This window comes from Solea solea, chromosome 5 (genome assembly GCF_958295425.1).
Source record: "Solea solea chromosome 5, fSolSol10.1, whole genome shotgun sequence".
NCBI lineage: Eukaryota > Metazoa > Chordata > Actinopteri > Pleuronectiformes > Soleidae > Solea > Solea solea.
In genome coordinates, this window is record NC_081138.1 from 15,328,279 (window position 1) to 15,351,960 (window position 23,682).

Sequence of the window (23,682 nt, forward strand, 5' to 3'; positions counted from 1 at the left end):
TTAAAAAGCATTATTAATTCCGTAACGTTAGGGTTATGAAGGCCACCATAGTTCCCTGACGTGCTTGGGTGACCAGAGGAGTCATTCCATTTGTTACAGTCTGCAGTTTAACCACTGCAGTGATAAAACCTTGCTTACTTCTGGTACTTTGTTGATGTTGTCTATAAGCAGAGACATGTCAAGATGAATGATAATGTGAGAAAACATCTGCAGATGTGTAAATTCATATGCTGTCCTGCATTTACTTTCTTATATAGTACGAGTTTGTCATTGTCAGTTGCTGGCCAGGTAAAGTAAACTAGGTTAGTCAGAAAAGTTATGTATTAGCAGTAAAACATACAACAACACAGTTTTGGGGTTGTAATGTCTACATGATTTCAAAGTTACGAAAGCACAGGAACATACTACAATTGGATAAACTACTACCGAGCTCAGGAAAATGGAAAATCCTATGAGCTAAGGAATGAAGCAATTAATAATGCGATGATTCTCACCGTTCCATCCTCCAGCATGAGCTGCAGAGAGGCGTCGCCATTTTTGTAGTCCTTGGTGAGCTCAGCGGACTTCCACACTTCCTCAGCATCGGGGATCCACACCCGAGCACGCTGAGAGACAAAAACAATAGCAAGGTTTAAAGCATGATTCAAGAAAAGTGCTGTTAAACAGAAATTTAACTCCCCTAAGTATCAGTGGTGCAGGCATTATATACGATGTACTCATTACTGACAATTCCTTGGCTTCCTTTAATGTTGTGATAAAGTGCTGCATCTAGTTTTCCAAGAAGATTACAACATTGATAAGTCGACTGGATTGCTCCACCATCAGCTTATTTAAAAGGAAGGTTGACAGGAGAATGTGGAGTTGCTTATACTTCTTTTCTCGACGAGTTAAAACACAATGTCCTTGAGAAACACTGGGCTTTGTGTCTCCACAATCATGATGTCACATGTCTTCTAATGGTCAATGAAGTTGTGGGAATGAAATGTTGAACAAATAGTAGCTGAAGAGATAACCCGCAGAAGAATGCTGTAGGTTGTATGGTCATTACATAAAATTCACACACACACACACACACATTACTATGAAACTTCAGACTTGTGACTGGAGGTTATCAGCTGATCACAGACGCGAGGAAAAACAGCAATGATCACTGCCGGTCACATGGCTGAGGAATCCAGCAGACAAAGGTATGCATGACAAATGCAGATACACACACACACACACACACACACACTAAAAGGCCCGACTTCTAAGGGTTTACCAGATGACTGTGTCCTGAATGAAGAAATAACCTTAGTAACCCAGAGACTCGTGCAGTGACTACATGCCTGTGTGTGTATGTGTGAAATCAAAGTTAGTGGTCTAACAGCTGTAAATGTCAAAAGTTTTAATTCTACAGATATAGATAACTATTGAACAACAAAACATTCAAAGTTAAAGCAGATAAAATTAACCCCCTTTTTCTGCTCGTGTTCACATTCACACTTACACCCACAGCACAAAGGGAGTCACTCCAAAACCAGTATGTGTGTGCGTGCGTAATCTCAAAATGAAAAGAAGGAGACATCTTTGTTTCAGACACAACTAAAGGAATGTTTAAAAAGTCATCTTCTCATAACTCAAGCACATGACGATGAGCACACAGTCTTTCAGAAGCACCAACAACAATTTGATGGCTTTTCTTGGCTTAGTTATATAAACTGCTGATGACAGTCTCCCAGAGTCAATGACAGGACCTTATTGTGATGCACTACGAGGAGAGAAGCTTGTTAATTCATTTGGTCTGCTGCTTCACTTCCGATCATCTGAATCATGACATGCTCTTCATCACTCACACCCAGCCTACACCTTACTCTCTCATAGGATTCATGGTGTGAAATATAAGCTGCAGCCTCAGAGAATCGACTGAGTTACACGGAAATAACAACAGTGAAAGTCTTTGACTACTGATATTCATGCCAATATTCCCAGCAACCTTTACATCATCATGTGTGTTTTTGGCGCCTTAGTGAAAGCATTTAAGTGTTTATCATGCGTTCTTCTTCAAAACCTTGACCCTTGTGTCAGACTGTTGTGCTAGGAACCAAGTGGGACAATACGGGTAATTCGTTTTTTTGACAAAGAAAATGCAAATAACTGCTTATGTAGCAAACGGAACGAAATTCTAATGGAAACAAAGCTCAAGTTGTTAGCCAGGTTCCCACAGGCGCTCTGAGGTAAACAGTCCCCGTCAGTTTCACTCGCTGGGAATTGCTACTTGATGATTGTCTTGCACTATGTGGATTACCACAAAATCACGATACAATATTCTATTGTAACATTTTTATTGGTATCGTTGACCATGTATCGCATATCGTATCATGAGGTAAAATAGGTAGGTAATGTATTATAAAGGAAAAGCAGGGGCAGCCTAACAGACCAGTGTTTCCTACTAATAGACTTAACAAGTATACACAAACACACTGGTTTTGCATCCTTTGTGTGGACACACATCGACATAATGCATTCCCTAGCCCCTTACCCTAACCATAACCATAACCATAACCATCACAACTAAGTGCCTAAACCATGTCTTAATCCTCAAAAAGTCTGTTAAAGTTGTGTGGACCATCCAAAATGTCCTCACAAGGTCAGAATGTCCTCACACAGCCTACTAAAGACATGTACACAAACATTTGTCTGAGAGAAGGACACCATCTGTAATTGATTTACTCATGGAGCATCTCTCCTCACTGTGCCCCACCCATCCCTATTCGTTCTGCTGTCATAATAAAGGAAGAGAAACAGCGAGAGTGAGACAGACAGAGGGAGAGAGACAGAAGAAAGATGCTCTCTAATATTGCGTTTGAAGACACACAGACACAGTGGATATTTCCCAAGCACATATAGTGATTCCTTTCCACTGCACTCACAGGTTCTCATGGCTTAACTCTTGATGATGGTGGTGTGCCTGATGCCTGGTGCTGAAAACAGCTTTTCAGAGGTTACCAGAGCAGTGTCCGTCATAATCAACCTTTGTCAAGGGATTTGGAGGAGGAGTCATTGTTGGAGAAGCACATCACTGCAGCTTCATCTCACAGAAGAGTATATTTAGAATCTCAATTAGTGCTGAAGAGATGCAGCTGGGAAGTTTGGTTCTGTGGCTGCTGTCTTGGAACGTCGTTGGCGGGTGGGGATAGACGAACAAGCAAAAAATATGCTGAGTGCACTCTATTCATAAAATCGAGCTGCGAGATATTTTAATTCAAGATCGGAATCTAAGGGGGAACACCAGAGTGGTCGGTGAACATAAGCAGAGATCCTTCCTAGTGATTAGTGGGATAAGACTGATATAGCCAACAATAACTCATAAAGAAAGAAGTCAGAATGAAAGGAATAAATCCTCCCGTTTAAACCTTTGCTAGAGCGCTTTATTAAGACATAAACTGAATATGTTTGTGTGTGTCTGCAGAGTAAGAGTTACACAGTGCAGCAACTAAAAGAGGGAGACCCACAGGAACAGTCGGTATCATCCAACCACAGATCACAACCTAAAATTCATTACACACAAATAAACACGGCTAAAGTATCTGTCAGGCCCAGTTCCACACACGTCTGTCCTCAATGGACAATAGATGAAAGGAAAACAGTTCACTGGCATTTAAAATTCAAGACAATTTATGTAATATTATCAAAGGTTCCAACAGTAATAAATCTCTGCCTCAACTGACAAATAACACTAACAAGCTTTTTCAGTGAGACCATTACACTAATACTGTAAATCGCATCTTCAGTTACTTCAGGGGGGGTTAGGATTTTAAGTACACCATAAATGTGCGATAGAGCCATGAAAAACAAGGAAAACAACGTAAATTAAGATGATATTAATGGCACTGCAGCAATCTATAGAAAGAAATACAGAAAGAAAATATGCTCAGGGGTTAAATAATGCTGATTGACTTGTGTATTTATATATTAACGTGTATAATTACTAATATTAATATATAATTTATATTATAAGAGAGCATAGTGTTCACAGCAGCCTCTGCCTTACGTATTTTTTTCCCTTTATACTTTACGCTCTCATAGTTGAGACATCATTCTGTGTAACTTCTAACTTCTCTTATAAGCAGCATCTGCTCATGCTCATGTGCACATTTGTGTTGCTCCATTTCAAAACTGTTTTCTGAGACTGGGGAAAAAAAAGAAAAGAAACTGCTCCCTCCCTCTGCATTCCACCATTTCATTAGTCAGTTTCACTTTTTTGGTCCCTTTAGGAGACTGTCCTTGCAGCCTCCTAGCAACAAGGAAAAGGAGAGAGAGGCGGAGAGGGGGGGTGAGGGAGAGAGATAGCTAAAAATAGCACTACTGAGTTAGAGACATCACTGTGCTACTGAGCAAAACAGTGGTAATCATCAAGATCTTCACACACACACACACACACACACACACACACACACACACGTTGTAGTGTTAAATAATTCAGCATTGACACCTACTGACATGTGAAACAGATGTAGGTGTGTGTGTGTGTGTGAGGATTGTTTTGAATTATAGACTTCATATAATGAACAAGTGATAACACTTTGGAGAGTTTTTGACTGGTTTTAAGAATCAGGTTAGAACTAGATTAAGATATAAATTGAGATTCTCATTGGTGATGGTTGAGAAGCTAACGAAAAGGCAGGGATACAATGCTGCTGGATGAAACGCTCTCACACACACACATTTCACACAGCTAATCTTCTGAGGAAACTTAAGAATCTGCCACAATAGGTCTCTATGAGGACTACTGGAATACTACGCAAGGACCTAAAGAGGTAAAAAACACAAAGAAACACACACACACACTCTCCACCATGTAACATAAGATGGAGCATTTGGAGACTGGAGAGAAAGTTTCGATGAGTCAGAGAATAGCAGCTCCATCTCTACTTAACAGAGAAATGGATGATGACATAATACAGTATGTGACATCAGAACTCAAGCAGCCAGAGAGGTTCAGTTTTATTTGCAGGTCTGTGATTCCTGGACTTATTTTAGTTGCTCATTAACACTGGACACACTCACACTGACGGAAGGCTCATTTGATGTCTATATGATGGATTTGTGTGAATATAAACTGTGTGTACAGAGAGGACATTTAGATAAAACTAAAATGCATGCACTGCATATCTGCTATTACAATAGGGAGAAAATGCACACAAACAATGCAACACATTCCTCAGCTCCTCTAATCTGCAACCAGTCAGTGACAGAACAGACGCCCTTGGATGTATACAGCGTGATCCCACCTTGAGCATACAACTGCCTTTGTTGCCCTCCAGAGAGGCAGCAGAGAACACAGCAAGGTGACTTCTAGATAAAAGGGGCATTCTGGCAATTCGGTACTGGATTATGTCTATTATTGAGACATATTCACATAAGAAACGTTGGGAAAATTAAGCAGCCAAGAAATGTTCGGTCTACGGCTGCAGATAACTAATCATGATTGATTAGTTCTTTATTGATTTATTTACCAATTCAAAATATCATACAATACTGACAAACATCCTTTTATGATTTCTACAGTCCCAGATCGTGTTTTGTCTTACCACAGCCCAAAAATATTCAGATTAGGGCTGAAACAGATTAATCGATTATGAATCGATTACTAAATTAATCGTCAACTATTTTGATAATTGATTAATCAGTTTGAGGGTTTTTTCCCCCAGATTTTTCAGCTTCTCAAATGAGAATATTTTCTGGTTTATTTGCGCCAAACAAACAAATCATTAAAACTGAATCATTTTGGTTTGTGGACACTGATCCCCAACAGATTAATCGAAAAATTACAGTTCACTAAAGAGCAGGACAGTTCACAACAGGAAAAGGTTGCTCTTCATGGTCGGGCATACAGTAGGGATGATGCTAATCCTGGTTTAACTGAGACAAAGGATCAGGAACAGATTAGGAAAGCTCAGGGTTTAGCATTAGTTAATCTTATTCCAGTCAACTACCCCACAGTTTCCATTACATTCACATTATATTGCTGCAAACACAAAAACACATATTTTCTGTCTAATTCTGGTCATGAACCATAGACAAAAACACTGAATAAAGTGAGCAGGAGAAAATGAACAATGATGTCGAGATGTACGACCAATACAACTGTGTGTCACAGCGTGGAATAAGATGGTCTTAATATGTGTATATAAAGTTGATAAACCTCATAAGAAACTTGATCGATATTTCAAGTATTCAATATTTATTTACTTTATACTTTCTTTTTATTGAGGCTATATAAGCTGACACAAAATGCAGACTGCAGATAGGGCTGTTCAATAAATAGTCGTTCATTTATTGGTCACTGGCTGCACTGATTTCTCAAGATTTGCATAGAAAAACCTATATCATTCAATGCCTAGTGCGTGAGTGCTTGTGTGCCTGTGTGCGTGTACTTGTATTTGTTTCTTCTGGACCTTTCCTGCCCTTTCCTCTTCATGGAGACCAAAACATGTTCCTAATGAGAACCTCATTTCTGAGGAACTGGTGAAGCTGAGGGCTAAGGTTTTAATTATGGTTAGGTAAAGGTTAGGATTAGGCATTGACTGGTTATGGTTAAGGTTAGGGTAGCTCTGTGTGCTCACTGAACTCTTACAGGGTTTTCTCCTAGTGATCGAACTGTTATGATAAATGTTTATGACAACACCTACATGGAAAACACTCATTTACTTTTAAATATACAGTATGTAATTGAATCATCATTGCCTGAACTCATTTGACGATGGTTTGAATGTAATAGACATGTGTTTATATATAAAAGTTTCACACTTCAGTTTTAAATACATAATTAAATTGACATTCATTTTCTTTTTATATAACACTGCAGGAATCCTCTCCTCAGTTGTGAGCAACTAACAAAATGATATTGTTCTTCATCTGAACAGAACAATGAAAGGAATTCAGAACCAGGCACATCATGAGAGTGAACCAAGTGGAAACAGATTAAAACCTTAAAACACTATGCAGGGTGGTAGAGGCAACTGTCTGCACAGCTGCAGTGGAATGTGAAAAGTGTTTTGCCCACATGTTCTCAGTAAAGCAGTCAATAGAGTCTCAGAGCGCAGAGGCCTCGTCACATGATGCCACTCGTGAGAATCTGCTGTTTTTCTGCTCAGCTGGGCAGACACAGCATGACGCTAAGGTCTGGAGATCTCAGTCAGTGCTTGTGGAAAGCCTGGTTGGTAAAACCCACTTATAGACTCACTACACCCAGGTGTTACCTAACACGACTGCAGGCAGAGGTTGTATGCCAGTGCCGTAATAAGAGGCTGTGATGCTGCTCAGCCCCTAATCACATAAGTGTAGTCAGAGTTTATATCTTCACTTGTGTAGGTGATTAAAAAAAGGCCTGCCGACACTAAAATTATAATGTTGTGTTTATAGCAGATAATCATTTCAGTGTTGGTCCACAGGTTTTTTACTATACTTATGTTTCTATTAAGAATGCACTCCAAAGCAGTTACTGTACATCAATGTACTCTTCATTTAATGTGAGAGAATTGCTGAAGGTGAAGTGTTGTGATCAACAACTTCATATTTTAAATCAGGCTGTCAATGTGAATTAAAGTTGCAGTTCAGGCCTCCTTAAAGAGATACTAATAACTAACTAAGCCAACGACATCTACAGAGTATATGTTCTCTCTTTCATCTTGTCACTAGACAGCGCTTTCTGCAAACTGCTCACTCTCCTGCACCAAACTTAAGTTACTGGAGTTAACCTAAATGGATTTCAAACACATAAGTTACAAAATGACATATTTGAACTTACTGATGGATTAAAAACATTTATACTTTATTCTAGTTTGTTTGCACAATGATGAGGTAGGGCATCCTCCACATGGTATTGTTTTACTCTTTATCTATATGCATGTGACAAATAAAAATTAGGGATGAATGATATTGTACTTTTTGCCGATATCTGATATGCCGATATATCAGGAGTGCTTGGGCCGATAAATGATACCAATACCAATATATATACTGTACGTTTTTCCCTGCGCCCAACTGCAGGTCATTTAATCTTAACATAATATTTTCCCTACTCATGTCACAGCAGATCATGTTTCTTTTGAGCAAAATAATAAAAAAATAATAATAATAATACTAGTTGGAGGCGCCAGCATAGAAGTCAAGGAGGTAGCAGCTCATTTAGCCTACTGTTGTGGTCATTAGTCATTTCAGCAGATCTTGGTGTGTTTGCCGATATCTGATAACACATTTTAAAGCCAATATCTGCCGATACCAATATCGTGCCAAACTTCAGTTTCCAGACAGAAAACTCCTGTTTGAGGGGAGATTTAGTAGTGAAAATACAGTATTAAGATGTCAGTCTTAATTAAAAGAGTCTTTTGTCAAGTGGCAAACAGCTGTTTTACCTTATAGTCAGTGCTATGTGTCAGAGCCACATAAAAGCACACCTCAAAAACACGGAACTATCCCTTAAATACAGTGTTTATCAGGGAAGAACTTACCAAAGGTAAGTGTGATGCATTGTTACACATCTGCACACCTGTGGTTGAGACACTGTAAAAAGCTAGTGTATTAGTGAGGCTTCAGAAGGAAGGAAATGTTTGCATAATGCTGTATGGAAGAAGCATCAGACTCAGCTGTCAGTTATTTAGAACATGCAGAGAATTGGATGTCAGATGTTTGCCTCCATTTTGGTCACGTTACACCTTCAAAGCGTTTAAATCTGTTGTCTTTAAGCTTTCTGATGACTTCAATAGAACAGCTTCTGCCATGTTTTTGTCTTTCATGCATCCACAGAAAAAACAAACATAGACAGTAAAAAGTATAAAGTGAAAAATTAATCAGGATCAGATCTGTCACTGCGGACTCGATTTGACGTGCTGGTGTGAATGCACCCCAACTCTAGTACACTAAAAATATGGGACGTGACACCAAACTAGAGATTCTAAGGTTTGATCTGCAAGTCTACAGTACAAGCATTATCCTCTGCCACAGGAGGCACACAGCCATGTACGTATGTGTGGCAGCGATACTGAATTTGGCTTCCGCTGATTGAATTTTGACAAACTTGACAAATATTCTATTGTTATTTCAATTGAAGATGAAACATGGTTTGTTGCTTATTTTAAGCTCTTATACCAACCAGCTGGTTTCATTGACAAGTGACAATGACCACTTTCTACTGAGATTAATTCAGAAGCAGGGTGTGTCCGGACTGGCCTGTGGCTATGTTTCCTTAGATCCGACTCCGCACCGTACACAAGACCAAAACTTCAAGATCACTTGTCCAATAACTGCATAAAGTATAAACTTAAAAGAGACAGTGTCTGCTCTTTCAACAGATCAGCGCATTCTCATTTAATTTTTCGTTTACAAATTCACACACTGAGTAAAACTACTAGTTAGCAGCTAAATAAACTAAAATAAACAACTTAAAAGAAGGAAAAATAAAACTTACTTTGACAAACATATACTCCAACTCCCGGTTCATCTTGTCTCTTTATCAAGCCTCTAGCTCATTCTGTGAGTCCTCTGCTCTTTCTGAAAGCCTTCAGCCACAAGACCTAACCACTAACTGATCGAGCCCTGAGCTCCAGAACTCCCTGGTGGATGAAACCATCCCACTGTGTGTGCAGACACAAGTTCCTCACCTTGTGACAGATGACGTCCTCATGTCTATCACATAACCAGGCTTCCCTCCTCAATCACATGAGCTCTGAGGCTGACGTACTCTCAGAGCCAGCAAACAGCACAGCGTGTGACAGTAAACCTGAACCTCGCTACTATCCACACACACACATTCATGTGTTAGAGAAACGGTTTTAATTTCTGTTCCCATGAAAAGCTCAGCAGATGCAGTCCTACTCTCTGTGCGTACGTCGTTAGACAGGCAATGACTACTTGCCTGAGCATACACAACATGACAGTGCAATTATGTTAACCGGGTTATGACACTAATCTAATGCACATGCTCCAAATTGGATCTGAGAAGAAAAAAAATGAATCGCTGGTTTTAGATAACCTCGAATCTGCCACTTCATGCAGTTGATAGGACACAAAACTGATCTGCTCTTTGACATGTGATAAAGTTAGAATACAGAATGTATGCAGATATCAAACACTGTGCTTATCTGGTAAGGTTTTGTTTATGAATATAATACTGAAGAGCAATGTTCTACCATGTGATTAGTGGATGCTGCGCTTACAACAGCATTTGATTTAGTCATTCAAAACTCTACTTTTACTGTTGGTCATTACACCTCAATGTCATTTTAATTTATTTCAAAGAAAACCACAACTATAAAGCTCTCTCTTGGATTGAAACAGTATAAGCATCATATGAGAAGAAGCAACACCAGGTGCTTTCATTTCATTCACTGCGGTTAATATGGAATTGTTATGCTCTAATCGATCCCTCGCAGCCCGTAACTCACACAAATGCTCTGATGGCACAACCTGCAGGACACTTTGAGGTTTAGTCATTTGCTGAAGGACAAATCAACACGTGGACCGGAGGAGGCGCACTACCACCACTGACCTTCCAATTAGTGGACGATGCACTGTGCCTCAAGTAATGTTTTGTGGTGTAAGGAAGAGAATGAAGAGAAATGTGAAGGTTGCGGCAGTAGTAGAAACCATGGGTGCGTTTCCTTGTCTGGATCCTTTGTAACCATCAGAGGCAACCAACAGTTCTTCATAGGCACACAGCGACATACTGACAGTCCATTAGACTGAGCAATAAATCAAAATCACAAATGCAACATGAAACAGGGCAATTAGCAAATTGCAAAGGCTGTGATTTATTAATTAATTAATTCATTCATTCATTCATTCATTCATTCATTCATTCATCTTCTACTGCTTTAACCTCCCCATGAGGGTCGCGGGGGAGTTGGTGCCATATACATATAAGAAACAGTTCAAATCTTTTCAGTCTCATACCAACATTACATTATAAAAGTTAACATTTTGATGGTGTCTCGTGTGGTAACGCTCTATCATGTTTTAAATCCATTATACAGCAATATTGACCTGAAGTTTGACTATATCACTAATAACACTAATTCAATTGTTCAGCCCTAGATAACATGATATAAGGATCATTTTTGTATCGAATGCTTGACAAAGAAGAAATAAAACCAGAAAGGCAGATTAAATAAGCATAACCGACATAAACATCGGCAAGGAAGAATAGGAGTAATGCTATAAATAAGATTGTATAAATCTATGAAAAAGTAAATAATAATAATAATAGTAAAAATAAGTGTGAATGTTATTGTCCACATTTGTTTTCACCAAATAAATAAATGGATATGTGAATGAATTAATAGATCACCGGATGGATGACTGAATGAACTCAAATTCTGGCACGTTGGGGTGCAACTTGAGGCAAGCCATTCGATTTTTCTATCTCCTACATCATAACTTTGTTAAATGAGAAATCTGCAGATTTTCTTTTCAGCTGAGGTTCATCAATGAACCCTGAGTCTTGTGATACTAAAAATACAGCACATGCTCTAAATGTGGATCAAGGAAACACGAATGCAGTATGTTTTTTGAAACTGGAGCTTGGAAAAGCCTTTCCAACTCTGAGTCATGAGTCTAATGGAGAGTCATCCCACTTCTATTTCCAGGAGAATATCCTCCCTCTCCTTTGCCCCTGCTTCTTCTCTCACCCGCACTGGTTTCTGCTCAATCACCACCTCTAACTATCGTTTTGGCTCCTACTTTATCTTGGCCTTGATGTTAAAATGGAGCAGAATGTCTTGCTCTGTGCATGTGTGTACGTCTGCTGGTGTTAACCACGCAGCTCAGTCCCACTCAGTACACTTCTATAAAGTTGACTCATACACACAAAGGACACGCTGTGTTTTCTACCACTGTGTTGGAAAAGTAAATCACAGAGAGGGGTCTGACATCAGACGTCGACTTCTAAAACAGACTCTACCATTCAAAGGGGTGACTAACTTTAGGTTTCCTCGCCACACTGACACACATACGCCATTATTTCTTTGAAAGTAAAACCATTTGACACACAACAAGACTTCCATAGAACAAGATGGGCAGATTAATATCTGGAAGGAAGAAACCCTTGTTTGTCTTTAACATATAGGGCTGAAACTAATGGTTATTTTCACAATGCATTTATCACTAAGTATTGAAGTGATGCTCAACTTTGAAAAGCTAAAGCGCAATGCATTTTAATATAATAGCAATATATATCATTATAGAATTTTCTTCAATATAACAAAGGTTATTAATAAATGTCAATAATATTTATGCTTTGAGACACATGATTGGTATAAAAGTTGTTGCCTTAGATTAATGTTTTGGTTCAAACAAGTGTTTGTCACTTTCTGATCATCAATACATTTAAAACCAATATGTATCATTTCTTTTTAAAAATTAAAACATCCAAGATTAATGGCCAACATTTTTCTGACTCCCGCTAAACCCATATAATCTTGTTTGTATATTCAAGGTTACAAACAGACAGTTTTATTTTTCAGTTTCACCTTTTTTATGACATCATCCACTTTACTGTCAGTGTTATTGGGAGATCACCAAGGAGGTTTTTTTCTCTTCTGTGACGCTCCTGTGTATTAAACTTCAAAGATTTCAAAGACTTCAAAGGCAGCCCTATGAAGTATCAACCAGTGTGTTTGTCTTTTGTTTTTGCTTTTTATTGCATGTATTTCTCACTAGTGGATAACAACTAACCATTGCTGTTTGCTGCAGGTTCTGCTGCCAAAGCTCTCACAGGACAACAAATTCATAAAACTTAGGTCTTCTTTATTGTTTCAAGTGACCCCTAGAGGGAGCAATAACATACTGTGTATTAGGGCTGAGCAATTAATAGAAAAATATGGCCTACGGTAATTTTCAAATCACAGGATGCACAATATGTCTTGAAGTCAAATTGTGTGTCAAATTACCATTTTTGATGAAATACTGTCCAGACCTATACAAATTGTATTCTACAGACTGAAGAAAACATCTTTGTTTCTCACAGATCTGCACAGATATCACACAGTAACCATTTAAAATAGGTTATTCAAATGAAAACAAGACTAAAAATGGCGTTTTTCAGTTTTACCATGCCCCCGGTTTCAATAGGTTCCTACACACCTTGTGCTCGGAGAATTACCATTCCCTCAAATATCGCAAATCATATCACAATTGCAATTTCGGTCAAAATAATCACAATTAGATATTTATTCAAAAATGTGGAGCCACAAAACCACAATGAACAATTCAATTTCAACTCAGGAGCAAAACTCAGTTTTTTAAATGATCTGATATTTATTGTGATAGTAAGCGATATAGACTTCTTTTTTTGATGTGATAATAATACATCTGGTCATATCACCATGTCCTACAATCTCTGTCAGAACCCCCAATCCTTCAGCCCTAGTGGCAGCTCAGACTGAAAAAAGACGTAGAAAAAGATGTAGAAGATGAAAGAAAATGTTACCATAACACACACACACACACACACACACACACACACACACACTTAAATGTTTTGTTATTCAAGCTGAATGGTGGGTGACTCATCACCCTCCACACAAACAATCATAAGTTCGCACATCTATCCTTTAAGACTCTGCCTTGACTTCCATTCATTTGGAAGCCCTAACCTGAACTTAATCATAAATCTCAGACCTAAACTTAACCCTCTGCCTCTTTAGGACCAGGTTTTGGTCTCCACGAGGACTACTGGTCCTGATAAGGTCAATTTTTATGCCAGAGAAATGTCCTAAAGAGGTAACAAATATAGAGAGTGCGGATATTACATAGACATTTTACAATAGTAGCAGCAGCAGCAGCAGCAGCAGCAATACTGATGACCTTGTAAGTCTTCAGTACAGTAGGCCTGTTCAGCAGCAGTGTCATATTCTCCTCAGTGAGCACTGGAAACAACACACACACACACACACACACACACACACACACACACAAACACACACGCTGAGGCTTGAGGGCCTCCGCTGGTCCAAACATCCCGGATGTTAACAGGAGGGATGATGAAGATGATGATGCTACACTGTCCGGATGCTGCGCTCGTCTCTCGCAGCATCTGTATACGGTACCCAAGGACTCGGCTCACACCGCAAAGAACTGATTCAAACGATTCATTCGAGCGATACCAAAGAATTAACACATAGACTTAGAGATGAACACGCAGGTTTGAGCCAAAGCCAAATATTGTGGTTTAAAGGCGGCCGTTAAACCGCGATGGCTGGCACCGCCTTTGCATCACCCCAACCCCCGAGCTAATGAAAGAGTGATGTGAAACATGAAGGCCAGAGAACCGACGACAGATGACAACAAAACAACACAAGTAAACATTCATAACAATAACAATAATAATAATAACGCTGGGTTTATTTCTTAGTGTGTGCATATATGTGTGGTTGTGTATGTGAGAGAGATGAAGGCGGCTGCTGTGAGGACAACACCGAGGTAATCTTTGTGTCAGCTGCAGCATCTCAGCGCTCACCTGACATCTACATTCGTATTCACGTATATATAAATAAAGATACACCAGCAGAGATTTCCACAGCCGTTTTCATTCATTTACAGCCGGCGCCACCAAACCCATGCTGTCATTTACACAGACACAGACACAGACGTGTCCCCGCGAAGAAACTCCCTGTTCGTGTGTTCGGTGTCAAAATAACCGCTACAACATTAAAGGAAGACATTCTGTAAAAAACAAACAAAAAAAACCCACTCACTACACGGTCATTCATTTAGCCCAGTGCTAGCGCCACACGCTTGTTTTTACCTTTGTGAAGAGCTCCGACGCTGCCATTGCTACTGTGTCCCCGGTTGTCTCTGCTGACTGTGGGACAGACGTGGTTTAAGGTCCCGGCTCTGCTCCGGAGCTCTGTGTTATTGTTGTTGTGAGACTAGCAGTGAAGATGTGGCTCTTTTATCTTATCGCCATGATAACCTGCACCACTCCAGGATCCTGCTGCTGCTGCTGCTGCTGCTGCCGAGGTTTCGGCGTCTCACTTTGCATTCTGGGTACGATGGATGAAATGATTCAGCAGCCAAACACTGCTGCTGCTGCTACTGCTGCTGCTCATTGGCAACTGCGCCACCTGGCGCTCATGCCTCAGTAATACACCAACAAAAAGGATTTTTTTTTTATGCAGTAGGCAGCATTTTATTTGGATAACACCAGGGTCAAACGACTGAGGGGGGCTTTAAATTAATAAAGGGGTAGCTTTTTTTAACCAAAAAAAAAAAGGAAACTGTTTCCAAAAAGTTTACGAAAAACTATTCAGAGTTAATCAAAGATGAGCCGATGCTCAGTATCACCTTTATGTCAGCTGGGATTGTCACCAGCGTGACCCTCATGTGGAGGATAAAGTGGTAGAAGATGAATGGATCTTACAATAAAGTTATCCTAAATGAGGGGATTAGGGCCACATGTCAAATGTTTATTTGGGGGAGGGGGGTTTGGAAACCTATGGCAGCACAAATCCAGGTTTCTGTGAAATGGTTCCTTAGATGTGGAGGAGGATGAATTCTGCACCAATCACTGTTCACATGATCATCGATCCTTTTAGTTTTGGTGGTTTTCTCTCACAAGCACATCTCTTAATTCAGATTCAATAGCTTCCCATACACAATCATCATCAATTCACACATACGGACACAATGCAAACATACAGACATACAGCAGATCGGGCATTGGGTGTCAGACAACAGGGACATAGGAAGGAAGGAGGGAGAAATAAAGAAAATTAATAAATAAGGTTACTAAAATTAATAGTTTAGTTGTCAATTTAAAGCAGTGTTTATAGCAGAGACTAAATACTTTACACGCTGCCCCCCTAAGTGCAGGCCTTAACATAATGCAGGACATTTGATGCGGTTTTCTGAAATGTTGTGCTACATTATATCATACGGAAGAGGATTAGGATCATATGTAAACAAAGATGTTTGGAAACACACACACACATATATATATATATATATATATATATATATATATGTATATATATAACTGGATGTAATGTGACAGTTTTGCAGTTTTAGTATAAATAACTTGATACTTGAGCAAAGATATCTTACCAGAAAATTTCTTTGGTAGAAGTTGGTCACTTATATTGTATAAAAAATATGTAATATTACTTAAGTAAAAGTCTTAAATTATATGACATTTACTGTACCAAAATATCAAAAGTAAATATAAAATGTACTAAAGTTTTAGCAGTAAAATTATTAAAAAAGTGAGGAGTTAGGATTGAGCCATGATAGCTCAGTGGTAGGGCGAGTTGTCTTTCAGCTGAAAGGTTGTGTATTAAATTCCTGGCTCTGCTAGTCTTTATGTGTCCTTGAGCAAGACACTTGAAGTGTGTGAATGGATGAATGGCAAAACTATAGTGTAAAGCAGCTCACCAAGACAAGAAAGGCTCTCTCTATTACGGACTATTACCAACTATTAACAACAACCAATGTAACAATTACATTACAAATACAAATACAAAGCAGGCCGTCCATCTGACTTTAATCTCAGAATTCTAAGACTCTGAAGATAAAAGAGTCAGAAATCTGAGAGAAAAAAACTGGACAACACCAAAAGTTGGACAACAGCTGATCACTGATGACGCAATCTCGATCCAATCTCAGCACTGACCGGGCGCGCGCCTGCGCGGCGAGAGTGCCCGAGCGTGAGCGCGCCCGGTGGTGACTCCGCATGTGACGTATATTTCTTGTGCGGGTCCCTGGAGAGAGAGAGAGCTCGGCAGCAGCAGTCGTATGGGAAGGGAAAGCTAGAATTCTGGGGATTTCTGTGGATCGCTCGTCCGACTGGTGAACCATTCTCTGGTCTGAGGAGATAACGACACATTAGAAATGTCGGGGCATAACGAAGAAGCGCAGACGGTGGAGGAGACTTTAGTGGACGAGAAGGTAAATGTGCGGCGGCACCATTGACTTTGTTATGGCTAACGCTACGCTACATAGCGTTAGCTTCTTCGTCCCGCGCTCCTTATTTTTGACATATCACCCAACACCAGCCACAAAGCCTTGTTAATTCCTCAAACACATGTAAAATATTGTGTAACGGACTCGCTGCTCGGGCGTGTTGGTTGTCAACGGCGCGTGTTTGGGATGTTCGGTGTAAATGTCAAGAGGTTCTGTGAGCTAATGTTAGCTCAGCATCTGTAAGCTAACTGTCATGACATTCACACATTCATTGGTACTAAGCAGACAGTTAGCTCAGCAGCTAACGTTAGCAGCAAATGCCTGTACTGTGGCCTGAAGGCTGAAGCCTTTTTACTGTACCAGCATGCTACCACTGCCAGCGCTAACACCAACTGGTTCCAGCGGAGAATTTATTTACAGTCAACGATAATCTCAGCCAATTCCAGAGGCTATTAAAGCCACACAGCCACGTTTATTTGCCGCTGAATGTGTTCTGTGATCAACAGTGTATGTTCTAACATACTGTTGCCACACATGGTGTCTCAACAATAATTCTTGTTAAGGGACGCACGATGTTGGCCTTTTTGCAGCGATGCCGATATATCGGGAGTGCTTGGGCCGATAACATATATATATATATATATATATATATATATATATATATATATATATATATATATATATATATATATATATATATATATATATATATATATATATATATATATATATATATATACACACACACACATTTCCCTGCATCCAACTGCAGAGGTCATTTAGTCTCTTGTAGTGAAATTAACATAATATTTTCATACTAATGTATACTATATAAATGTAAAAAATAATAGTTGTAGAGGGCACCAGCACAGTAGTCAAGCATGTAGCAGCCTATTTAGCCTACTGTTGTAGTCAGTAGTCATATCTGCAGATGATACATTTTTAAACCAATATAAATGCAGGTACCGATAATGTTTAAATGATTGACCACAGCAGGAAGAAATGCACACAGGATACATTATGAAGTGTCTGCTGCTTTTAGGTTTGATATGTTGTAATTGTTGTTCAGAGTTTTGGTTAGTCATGGTTAATTTAGTTATCTCTGACCTGTCTGTCTGCTCAAACCTCTGATCAGTGCTATCAACACAGAACTCCCACTCTTTTGGATATTTTTTAAAAATCTTATCACAATGTATTTTTTAATATCATTCGATATTGATGTTATATCTTGATAAAAATCGAATTAATATATCTGTCAACTTAAAGGTAAGGCTGAGTGGAAACATTTCCTGTTTAAGAGAGTTGGTGGTTGAATATTTAAACATCGATGCTACATATCTACATTTAATCTGGACAGAAATGCCATTTATGCACAGATCTTATTCATGTATATTAGACTGGGAAATGCACAACTAAGTGTATGAACAGTCAGGTTGTTTCTCTTCTGTGTTCTGGCCTCAGATGATTATTCCAACGATGTAGTTTCTCACTCAGTGTCTCGTTGCTTGTGCTTGTTTTCAGGAGGTTCAGGACAAGGTGATCAGTCCTGAAAAGGCAGAGGAGGCTAAACTGAAAGTCAGATACCCACACTTAGGAAATAAACCCGGAGGCTCTGATCTGCTCCGCAAACGGCTCCAAAAGGGGGTGAGTTATCTTATGTTTGTCTGCTGAATAGTCGGGCTTCACCAGAGGACAGTATTATTGCTGTTTGGTGAAATAACTCAGTTTTATGGTCATTGGTTTTATTTAAGTTAATCCTGTTTGAGGAAATAAATGTCTGCTTACCAGACTTATTTTAAAATTAGATTGTGTGCATTGGAAACTTAACAGCAATGAAAACAAATTTGCTTTGCTTTTAAAACTAGATAAAATATCAGCAAACCTGCATTTGTTGCAAACTTAAGATACAGTGAAATTCTTCTTTTTTAAGCTTTTAAACATGGAATGTTTACTGTAAACTGTCAAAATGCAACTGTGACATTTGAATTTTTCTCTACAGCAAAAGTATTTTGACTCAGGCGACTATAACATGGCTAAAGCAAAAATCAAGAACAAACAGTTGCCAACAGCTGCACCAGAGAAGACTGAGATCACGGGCGACCACATCCCCACCCCCCAGGACCTGCCCCAAAGGAAACCCTCTCTGGTGGCCAGTAAACTGGCAGGCTGATGCCGCAGTGACATCTCCTGCAGCACCTCCCAAACCTAACCCTCTCCCCTCAAGTCCTGGAGCTGTAACACTAACTGTTCCACCCCCTCTTCCCACAGTTCCACCTGTTCCCCCATTCTCAGCTTCCTCAACCCAACTCGACAAGATCCCACGTCTTTTTGCTCAGTGAACTGATACTTATATTTTACTTTTCACTCCACTTGTCTTTGTTCCTCAGTACCTCCCTTAAATGACTGCCCTTCTGTCTGTCTGTCTGTCACTGTCCTCTTAACCTTCCGTGGTCCTTTTTTTAAATATGTTTGTTTATCATTACTTCTGTGTGAGATACACTGAAAGACAGGAAATCAAAGTGTGAATGTGACAAACAGACTGTGACTCTTCTGTGCAGTGATGGACGATCAATACTATGGTGTTTGCAGACTGAAGAGAGGGGCATGAAGCGAATGGTGCATCGTGTGATTGAGGGCTTTGGTATAGACATCAGGATTCCACTGTGTATGTTTGTTAGCGTGTGTGCGTGCGCATGTGTTTTTGCTTTTGTTTGACACAGTGACAGATGTCAGTCTTTTAGTAAGTTAAACATCAAATCTGTGTCATTCACTGTATATCCTCATAATGAATTATGCTGTCAATATGCTTGAGTGACTGAGTATAGTATATAACCCAGAGGCCAAGCTTGGTGACATTGATTGTGAAACATGGGGGGGGGGGGGGGGGGGGGTCAACTATGTGTGTTGCAGGGCTCCCAAATGCAAACCTGTCTGGGCTTTAATTTGACTTCATTGCGGCCGACTGAACAGACATTTAAACATGCTTAAAAGCTTGGAAAGCAGCGGAAATATCCTCGGACGGCAAGTGATGATTCATTCAAAATATCTTGAAACTTGTAGTGTTTAAAAGGTTTGCACTGTATTTCTAGTTCCAAGTTGCCATGAATGAGGCATCATCATGCTTGTTGACGGTAAACAGGACCTGAAAGCTAAACCCCTGTCAGTAGGGACCAGTCTTTGTTGCTGTGAGTAAAAAGAAATAAAGATCTATATATACTGGGAGGGAGCAGCTTGTAACACTGGGAACAAAGAGTCCAATAAATTGTGTTCAAATTTGGGGGTGAAATGTAAGTAGTTTTATCTTAAAATGGTCCTGGGCTCTGTGTAGTGCTTTTCCAGGGACCTTGCTGACTGGACAAAGTTTACCTGTGATGTGGAAAAAATCTAAGCTAGTGCTACATCGGTCCAAGCTGTGCATGTATGTGGCTGATCTGCTGTCACTCTATGCCATTTTGTTTTGTAAATAAAATAGTTTTGCACAAATGTTTAATTGCTGCGTCGGGCTTGTTTTGTAGCATATGTTATGTAGTCTGGAGTTTTTTTTAGAGGCCATGGTCATGCACTGGCAGAATTTTTTTTTTTTTATATAATTTTTTTGCATCATTGGTCAGCGATTCCATATATAATGGTTACTCAGCACAATGAAATCCCGTGATCTGAAAGAGAACACCTCTGCATGTACTCACAGCTAAATCCATAGCATGTCAGTAAACTTGTTTTTGGGTGCTGTACATATAGCATAAAAAAATCTACACAATTGTGATCATAGCTTTGTTAAAACAGTAAATCTAAGTAAATCAGTGGCCTAAGACCTTCGTCCCGGTACTGGATATTTTTTACATTTATCAGAATAGTTGAAATATTGTCACATTTGAGTCCTATGAGTGTGAAGCTTGAAAGGGACAAGTTAGAGCTGCATTGCACCAGATTACTTGGCAAGTAGTTTGAATCCTTTTTTTTAGGCTTGTTGGCGTTTTTAATATTTACCACGGTCAATAAAGCTTCGTTACCGGTTCATTTTAAGAGTGGATATTCTTTTGTTTATATTTCCTTTGTGATTTAAATATTTAAATCCTGAACGTGTACACTCTTCAACACATTTACATACATACATATATCCACCTCGTATAAAATGTGTCAACTGCATAGGTCTGTGACGGATCTGAATAAAACCAATAGTATTACATTGCCCCCAGAAAACCAGCCGTCTAAATCATTTCTCCAACCTTGTGTGAAAATAGTGGACGTTACATTAACAAGTCTTTGAACTTTAAATCACTATAGGTTATTATTGGCATGTAGTTGTGACATCTTGATCCTGTGTATGTGTGTGTGCAGTGATGAATGGCCAAACACAAAGAGATGAGCAGAGTTCCAGTTTGCTTTAGAAGATATATAGATATATTTTTTTCCATGTTTGAATATTAATGTCAAAAATACATACTATGATATACAGTTTGCACTACATCTGAGCATGACAGACGCCACAAGTAGTAACTGAAATATTAATTTAAATATTAAATAAAACTGATGATAAGTAAACTGAAGGTGAATGTGTAAACACTAAACTAAGGTTACTTTTTTTCTATTGCAACACTTCCGATAAAGTGGTTCTGTAACAGTACAAAAGTATTAGAATATTACTATTTTCTTTCATTTCCAGTTATGAGAAAAAAATCCACAGTGCACTTCTGACGCTCCGCTTCGATGCGTTCATATGAATCGAGCTTGATTGCATGTTCGACTTCTTAAATGGTCCATGGTATGTGTGTTTGTTATTTTAGACGAGGGTGGTGTTGCAGCGCAGTCTCTCCCGTTCGCCCTCTTCCACATGCACGTCCTCCGCTACAAGCACAAAATCACAAGATCCACGTCAAGTTCACCTTCAGGTCACTCCTTTGCTTTTGAAAGGGCCTCGTATTGCATTTATGAAAGGAAAAATAAATCAGATTTAACACTTAATTCATTTAGTCAAGTAAAACTCAAACCGACATCTTGATTTGAGTAAACAGGAGAACGGTAGCCTGAACTGAACTGAGATCATTTAAGTTGAACTGCTTTTATCGACGATCACTGGTTTTCCTGCCAGGTCGATGGAGGGAATGAACACAACAGCAGGACAAACGAATTCTCTATCGCTTCTGATAAGGCCTTCTAAATCAGGGGAACACTTTTCTGAAGCATACTCTATAACTTACAACCTCTGACTCGACTTCTGTGATCCAAAAATCATGCAAGGTTTTGTTTCTGGTGTGCCTTCCCGGTTTACAACCTCCCCTTGTCAGTTGTGAGTGACAGGAGGAGGTGAAATTTCAGATTTGGGCCAGCGGGGAGGCGAGTGCTGTTGGCTGCTGTCCTAAATCCTCATTTCAGACACAAACCACACACACACAGTAAGAGTATCGCTGGCATTGAAGTGTGATTTAAGCTTCAGTAGTGCCCTGTCCAGTGGAAGAGGGGAAGGAAGGGGTCAGGGCTCAGCAGCGGGGAGAGAATGGTGGGTCAATGGGCAACTCAGTGAAGGACTGGAGCTCGTAGGCAGCACCGCTGTCCACCTCCATGGACTTCCTGGAAAAGAGCAGGCGGATGTCCCTATGGAGGTAGATCTTCCCAGACTTAGAGCTCTGGAACCTGTTTAAAAAAAAAAAAAAAAAAGGCTATGAATATGAGACGAGAATCATGCTGATGCTGCTGGATAGAGAGAAGACGAAAAGGTCAGCTGTCTCACCTCAGATGAACGAGGTAGCGCAAGGTGCGTCCCTGGCCCAGGGCGGCGGACCTCCTGCTGCTCTGAGTGTTACTGTCACGGCGGACGGGAACAGAGAAGGTCCTCTGGCGTAGGAAGGTCTGGTGTCCAGCTGGCATGGCTCGCAGGTCGTACATCACAACAAACATCTTTACCACGGTCTTGTTAGGGTTGAATAAGGTCTGAGTGAGGGGACAGCAGGATTTAGACAGCTTTCTAAACGCAGACACAACAGCAAAAACACTGCACATTCTGACGATGTAAGGAACATAAATTATAGTTTTGTATAATTACTTTAAAAGGAACACAAACATGCCCTTGAATCTGTGTGCAATACATTTCCCTCGACAGCCACAAGGGGTCTCCCATCACTTCAGCTGCCCTGTGTCGTCTGCTCTTTGTTCTCAGCTGTTTGTCCTCGATGACACAAATAATCTGCGTGTTCTACATCTGTGTACTCACCACTTGAATGGTTCCTGATGGAGGTACTCGGTAGCCCCGTTTTCCCAAGGACTCCAGGTTGATCACACCCTGTGAGAAAACACGACAACAGTCAAGCCACATATGCACAGAGAAAAGTTAAACACACGTAACACAACGAGAGAAAAGGGCTTTCATTTCACGGCTCAATTATGCAGGGTGGAAAAATAAGACGACGGGGGGAAGAAGACGGTATCTCACCATATATGGTGAGGGAGCGTTGTCATCAGAGACGCTGTAGAATGACACATCGACAGGTAAGGTCAGGTGACTGGGGCAGAAGGACCCACTGGCTCCGACCTCCGCAGTGAAACCCTCCACTAACCCTAAAGGCTCCAGGCGGTAGTTCAGCACACACTCCTGCAGAAGCACATTAATCACATTTCCTCCTCAATTTTGGCTCCAGATTTGTTTGTTGCTTCAGCGTCTATGGTGTGATTGATCAGGAGGACACTTTGAATTTAAGATTATATGACTAGTCAATTCCCTCGTTTCAATAATCAACGTCTAGTCGACTA

At 39.9% G+C, this 23,682-nt stretch overlaps 3 protein-coding genes across 8 annotated transcripts in view; 1 reads left to right on the forward strand and 2 right to left on the reverse strand.

Moving 5' to 3' along the window:
• Nucleotides 1–15,034, reverse strand: part of myo5aa (myosin VAa) — a 49,406-nt gene extending 34,372 nt beyond the window's left edge. For 4 of the 6 annotated variants that reach the window (XM_058629371.1, XM_058629370.1, XM_058629369.1 and 1 more), the window contains exons 1-2: nucleotides 9,452–9,557; nucleotides 495–605 (exon numbers count right to left, since the gene is read on the reverse strand). In XM_058629371.1, coding sequence (XP_058485354.1) covers nucleotides 495–605; nucleotides 9,452–9,484 — 144 coding nt within the window. In that variant the 5' untranslated portion in view covers nucleotides 9,485–9,557. Of the gene's footprint in view, nucleotides 1–494; nucleotides 606–9,451; nucleotides 9,559–14,785 lie in introns of those variants that run through there. The other 2 variants (XM_058629368.1, XM_058629372.1) reach the window with 2 other exon arrangements.
• Nucleotides 15,035–16,718: 1,684 nt separating this feature from the next.
• Nucleotides 16,719–20,428, forward strand: LOC131459485 (cAMP-regulated phosphoprotein 19-like). The gene is made up of 3 exons (XM_058629375.1): nucleotides 16,719–16,923; nucleotides 18,460–18,582; nucleotides 18,938–20,428. The coding sequence occupies exons 1-3, from the start codon at nucleotides 16,867–16,869 to the stop codon at nucleotides 19,106–19,108; spliced, it is 351 nt and encodes a 116-aa protein (XP_058485358.1). The 5' UTR covers nucleotides 16,719–16,866; the 3' UTR covers nucleotides 19,109–20,428.
• An 888-nt stretch (nucleotides 20,429–21,316) lies between these two features.
• atosa (atos homolog A) overlaps nucleotides 21,317–23,682 on the reverse strand; it is a 32,382-nt gene continuing 30,016 nt past the window's right edge. Inside the window, exons 9-12 of the mRNA XM_058629374.1 lie at nucleotides 23,366–23,524; nucleotides 23,147–23,215; nucleotides 22,667–22,866; nucleotides 21,317–22,569 (exon numbers count right to left, since the gene is read on the reverse strand). Of these exons, the coding sequence (XP_058485357.1) occupies nucleotides 22,416–22,569; nucleotides 22,667–22,866; nucleotides 23,147–23,215; nucleotides 23,366–23,524 (582 nt within the window). The 3' untranslated portion in view covers nucleotides 21,317–22,415. The remainder of the gene's footprint in view (nucleotides 22,570–22,666; nucleotides 22,867–23,146; nucleotides 23,216–23,365; nucleotides 23,525–23,682) is intronic.

What these genes read in the sequence shown, in the direction of transcription:
- LOC131459485 (XM_058629375.1), top strand. Translation starts at nt 16,867, where the DNA reads ATGTCGGGGCATAACGAAGAAGCGCAGACGGTGGAGGAGACTTTAGTG. An exon ending in AGACTTTAGTGGACGAGAAG is followed by an intron (nt 16,924 to 18,459) that starts GTAAATGTGCGG and finishes GCTTGTTTTCAG; the next exon opens with GAGGTTCAGGACAAGGTGAT. An exon ending in GCAAACGGCTCCAAAAGGGG is followed by an intron (nt 18,583 to 18,937) that starts GTGAGTTATCTT and finishes TTTTCTCTACAG; the next exon opens with CAAAAGTATTTTGACTCAGG.